At 35.8% G+C, this 5,496-nt stretch overlaps 1 protein-coding gene across 1 annotated transcript in view; it reads right to left on the bottom strand.

Annotated features, from left to right (window-relative positions):
• Nucleotides 1-3,471: 3,471 nt before the first annotated feature.
• The window catches only part of LOC106877976 (zinc finger protein 737), a 6,056-nt gene continuing 4,031 nt past the window's right edge, over nucleotides 3,472-5,496 (bottom strand). Inside the window, exons 2-5 of the mRNA XM_052977814.1 lie at nucleotides 5,067-5,074; nucleotides 4,108-4,295; nucleotides 3,579-3,780; nucleotides 3,472-3,492 (exon numbers count right to left, since the gene is read on the bottom strand). Of these exons, the coding sequence (XP_052833774.1) occupies nucleotides 3,472-3,492; nucleotides 3,579-3,780; nucleotides 4,108-4,295; nucleotides 5,067-5,074 (419 nt within the window). The remainder of the gene's footprint in view (nucleotides 3,493-3,578; nucleotides 3,781-4,107; nucleotides 4,296-5,066; nucleotides 5,075-5,496) is intronic.

Here is a 5,496-nt window from a genome sequence, read left to right as displayed (position 1 = left end):
AAGCAACCAAATTACCCTGAACAAAAAGATTGTGTGTGAAGAAGGGGCCACAAGGCAGCCTTCACAGAGTAATCAAATTGCCATCATATCTTCATGGTAATTCCATTAATTGAAATAAATTTAGATATCTTGATTTTATTAAAATTATTGATGATTTGGTAGTTCAGTAGGTGTGGGTGTTGCAAAGTGGTAATATAACAAGTGGAGGTTTCAAATCTCTTCCAAGAATTACAAAGGTTCTTATTAAATAACATTTTTATTTACGCAACCAAATTTCCCTCAGCAAAAAGATTGTCTGTGTGAAGAAGGGGCCACAAAGCAGCTTTGACATAGTAACCAAATCTCCTCCAAATTTTTATAGTAAACCCAATAATTGAAATAAATTTAAATATCTTAATTTTCTTATGAGAATTGTTATTGCTTTGATGGCCCAAAAGGTAAGGGTGTTTAGAAATAATAACAAATTACTCTAGTGGAGGTTTCAAATCTCTGCCAGCAATTACAAGATGTCTTATTAAATATTTTTATCTAAGCATCCAAATTTCATCAACAAAAAGATTGTGTGTGAAGAAGGGAGTCATAAAACAGCCTTGACATAGTAACCAAATCTCATTCAACTCTTTATAATAAGCCCAATAATTGAAATAAATTTAAATATTTTCATTTTCACAGTAGAATTGTTGTTGCTTTGGTGGCCTAACAGGTCAAGATGTTTAGAAGTGGAGGTTTCAAATCTGCTAGAAATTACAGAAGACATTATTAAATACTTTTATTTAAGCAACCAAATTTCACTCACCAAAAATATGTGTGTGTGTGTGTGTGCAAAGAAGGGGCCACAAGGCAGCCTTCACATAGTAACCAGATCTCCCTCATATATTTATAGTAAATACAATATTTGAAATAAATTTAAGTATCTTAATTTTCTCATAAAAATTGTTGCTGCTTTGGTGGCCCAGTAGGTAAGGGTGTTTAGAAGTAGTAACAAGACACAGGCAGAGGTTTCTAATCTCTGCCAGGAATGACAGGGGGTCTTATTAAACATTTTCATTTTTTATCTCTAGAGATGAAAAAAAAAATGAAAAATTTTAATAAGACCCCTTAATGCAAGCCCTGGGTAGGATTGAACATGCCCAGGATGTTCAATGTAGATGTCTAATCATGTCTCTACCCACAAGACCACCAAGACACCCAACATTAATGTAGTAAATTAAGAGATATTTAAATCTATCAAAACTAAAGACAAATTTTTATAAACACCAAGGATAGTGCTCCTGGAAGGGATTGAACCTTGCTCAGGATGTGTAATACAGTATGTGCAATTACCCACATGGCTACAAAGACAACAACACTAAAAGCAGGCAAAAAAGAAGTTACTTTTACTACCACCAAGATCTGCTCCTGCGGTCAGATTCACCCAGGTTTGTGCCCACAGCTTCCTTGGTCACCGTTCTGCCCTCCTACTCAACCGGGCATCAGAAAGATCCCTATATAAATGGGAGTGTATGTTTGTAAATTTGTCGCTGAAATGGTATATTCTGAAGAAAAACAAATTATATATGTGTATATATATAAATATAAAAAGAAAGATTGAGAATTTTTTAAGTGATCTTTTTCTAGCATATTAACAGACCACTTAGTGGTCGCTTTTATATACACAAGTACTATAAGCCTCTTAGGATCTCAGAAAATTTTTTTCTGAACCTTCTGATTCTTTTAATGTGCTAGTTTCCTGGTATTAAATTGATATTAATTAATATCAAATTTTTACCCTATTATGTTAATCATGTATATATGCGTATATATGTATAATTTTATTCAAGGGAAAAGATCCCATTACACCGCACAACGTGTAGTGTTCACAATTCACAGCAGTAATTGTTTTCACCTCAATAGACATCAGTGATTGGTTGATACAAGTTAATTTATTCCTGGAGGCTGCTCCTAAAGTGAAAACTCATTAAGCAAAGCAATAATTTCCCATAGAAGCAATGTTATAAATTGTAATACATTCGCAGAAAAATATTTTACCTCTAAAATTTGTAATACTTGTAAATAAATGACAAGAAAACAACAGTAGAATGTAAAGAATATTTTATGTAAAGTAAAAACAATGTTCAGATCATTTAGAAGAGACAAAATATATTATAATTGTTTTCTGAATCACTTTCACAAGATTCAGGGACACCATCATTTGTAGACGTGACCACTGATTCAGGGATAGTTTATCCTGTTCAGGTTATATTATTAGCATTATTCTGCGATTGAGAATTTAAAATTACTTCTTTAACTTTCTAAAAAAGCAAGCTTCGTTTGTTTATTTACATTTGTCGTAATTTGAATTTAAAAAAATACAAGTGTAGAGTTGTTTACTGAGAAGCATTCTTTTTCTAACATTAATTAGACAGTTTGACAAAAGCTGGTCAAACAGAGAGATGCACTAGGATCCATTGTCCCCTTTGGTATGGTCTCTATGGCTGGATGCCATTCCTAATGGTGACCACTTTATTGAGTGTATTGGGTGATTTTTAAGTGGCACCAGCATCAGCAGCATAGGGGATCACCAAATAACTGGCCAGATAAAGATCCACTCAGCTGGCAGAGGGAGTGGAACTGGGGGGGGGGGGATGGCTTTGTGCCAGTCGAGAGGTTAATGTATAATAGCAGGAGAGAGACAAGTGTCTTACTATAGAGGAGATACTTAACGATTCCAGTAGGAAAAGAAAGGAGAGAATGACAGACATATAGAGAGAAATAGATGGTGTTGGAGATGTATCAAGACCTACAGAAAAGGTAGTGGTGGTGGGGGAGGCAACAGGAAGGGCCTCTGGACGGAGAAAATTCACCTCAATAAATTACATCTGACTCATGAATGCATGGCAAAGGAGAACATGAGAACAGTAATGACAGATTACTGAGATGGTTTGTCTCTCGTATGAATGCTTTGTTGAGTAGTCAAGCTGCCACAGATATCACAACTATGCCTTCTCAACTGTGTGAGTACGTTTGTGACGAGTTAAGTTATAAATTCGAGAGTAGGATTTACCACAGATTTCACAGTCATATGGCCTCTCTCCTGTATGAACACGCCTGTGCTTAGGTAACTGTTCACTTTGAGAGAATGATTTACCACAGATTTCACAGTGATATGGCTTCTCTCCTGTATGAACACGCTTGTGCTTAGTTAAGTGATTATCTTGAGAGAAAGATTTACCACAGATTTCACAGTGATATGGCTTATCTCCTGTATGAACACGCTTGTGGCTAGTTAAGTAATCGTTTCGAGTGAAAGATTTACCACAAGTTTCACAGTGATATGGCTTTTCTCCTGTATGAACACTTTTGTGCTTAGATAAGTGATCGTTTCGAAAGAAGGATTTACCACAGATTTCACAGTGATACGGCTTATCCCCTGTCTGAACACTCTTGTGCTTAGATAAGTGATCATTTCGAGAGAAGGATTTACCACAGATTTTACAGTGATACGGCTTCACACTGGAATGAATATATTTGTGGACAGTTAAATTTGGTCCATGAAAGAATGATTTATCACAGATACCGCTTTGATATGGCTTCTCTACTGTGTGAATACGTATGTGATTAGTTAAGTTTATATATTCATAGAATGATTTACCACAAATATAACAGCGATATGGTTCCTCTCCAGTATGGAGGCATTTATGATTCGTCAAGTCATTATTTTGAGAGAATGATTTACCACAGAATTCACAGCGATATAGTCCTTCTCCTGTATGAACAACACACTTGTGACTAGTTAAGGGACTTGTTTCAGAGAATGATTTACCACAGATATCACAGTGATATGGCTTCTCTCCTGTATGAATGCGTTTGTGCCTAGTCAAACCATTATTTTGAGAGAATGATTTACCACAGATATCACAGTGATATGGCTTCTCTCCTGTATGAATGCGTTTGTGCCTAGTCAAACCATTATTTCGAGAGAATGATTTACCACAGATTTCACAGTGATATGGTCTTTCTCCTGTGTGAACATTACGCTTGTGAATGGTTACGGAACTAGTCTGAGAGAAGGACTTACCACAAATATTACAATGAAATGGCTTCTCTCCTGTATGAATGCGTCTGTGCCGAGCCAAGACATGATTTAGAAAGAATGATCTACCACAGACATTACAGCGATATGGCTTCTCCCCTGTATGAATGCATTTGTGCCTAGTCAAGTCATTACCTTGTGAGTACGATTTACCACAGATTTCACAGTGATATGGTTTTTCTCCGGTGTGGACATTGCGCTTGTGAATAATTACAGAGCCAGTCTGAGAGAAGGATTTACCACAGATATTACAATGATATGGCTTCTCTCCTGTATGAATACGTTTGTGAGTGAGTAAGCTAGCTTTCCTTGAGAAGAATTTACCACAGGTATCACAATCATATGATATTTTGCCCTTTTCATTCTTAACATCAGAAAAATCAGTTCTTTCATATAATTCATTTTCCATAATGTTCCTTTCTCTTGTTACAGTACACAAATGTTTTCCTTCTTCTCGTATATTGCTCTTAAATATTTCTACTGATATATTTCCATCAATAATAATCTTTGTTAATATCTGAAGATGCTGCAAATTGCCTTGTTAATTGCTTTAACTCATTAACATTCAGATTACTCTGTCAAATGTAATACTTATTTACACAAATTCTTCTGAATTAATCATTCATTATCTTATTGCTTTAAGATTTCAATGATGTGAGCCTTTATGTTTAGAATGACATTGCAGGGTGAGTGTAAGAGGCCAGATGTGGGCAGTTTTAACGTAAAATAGCTAGAATGTCTGGGACTGGTATGGCTAGTCTAAATGCTAAATGATTAATTAATATAGGAATATAATTTTCTGTGTATTCCAGACAATAAAGAAGAGAAAGTTTGCTACATATATCAATTCAGAAGATATATTTTGCAGTAATTCAATATATATTTATAGAAACAGGGTTATACGTGTTATGTATAACATCTTTTGCTCAGTCTTTAGAAGACATTCAATAGTAATGATGTAGCTTATGTAAAAATTCTGTGATGCAGATGTCACCTGATAATCTGAAAGAAAAGAGAAACAAGTGTCAAACATACAAGATAATTAGAGATTAGAGAAAACGTACACCAGGTGTTTAGAATTACGGTTAGGATTCGGGGTTAGGTTTAGGGTCTTTGTTACGCCGAACACGGGTAATGTACCTGTTCTTTACCTCCGTCAAAATTCCATTACAAAATCATTTTTCTGTAAGTAACTTAATTTTCATAATTTCAGTAGCCTCGGGCTGACCAAAGCCTTGTGAGTGGATTTGGTAGACGGAAACTGAAAGAAGCCTGTCGTATATGTGTGTGGGTACTACTAAAGCAGCGCGGACCCGAACGCGCAGTCGAGCGTCCGCGCTAGCTAGTCTTGAGTGGTCGATCCTAACCCTAACCCGCGTGTGCAAATGAATACGTGTTTAGAGTTAGGGTTAGGGTTAGGGTTA

Source organism: Octopus bimaculoides, chromosome 29, assembly GCF_001194135.2.
Source record: "Octopus bimaculoides isolate UCB-OBI-ISO-001 chromosome 29, ASM119413v2, whole genome shotgun sequence".
Classification (NCBI taxonomy): domain Eukaryota; kingdom Metazoa; phylum Mollusca; class Cephalopoda; order Octopoda; family Octopodidae; genus Octopus; species Octopus bimaculoides.
This window is presented reverse-complemented; position numbering and strand designations above follow the sequence as displayed.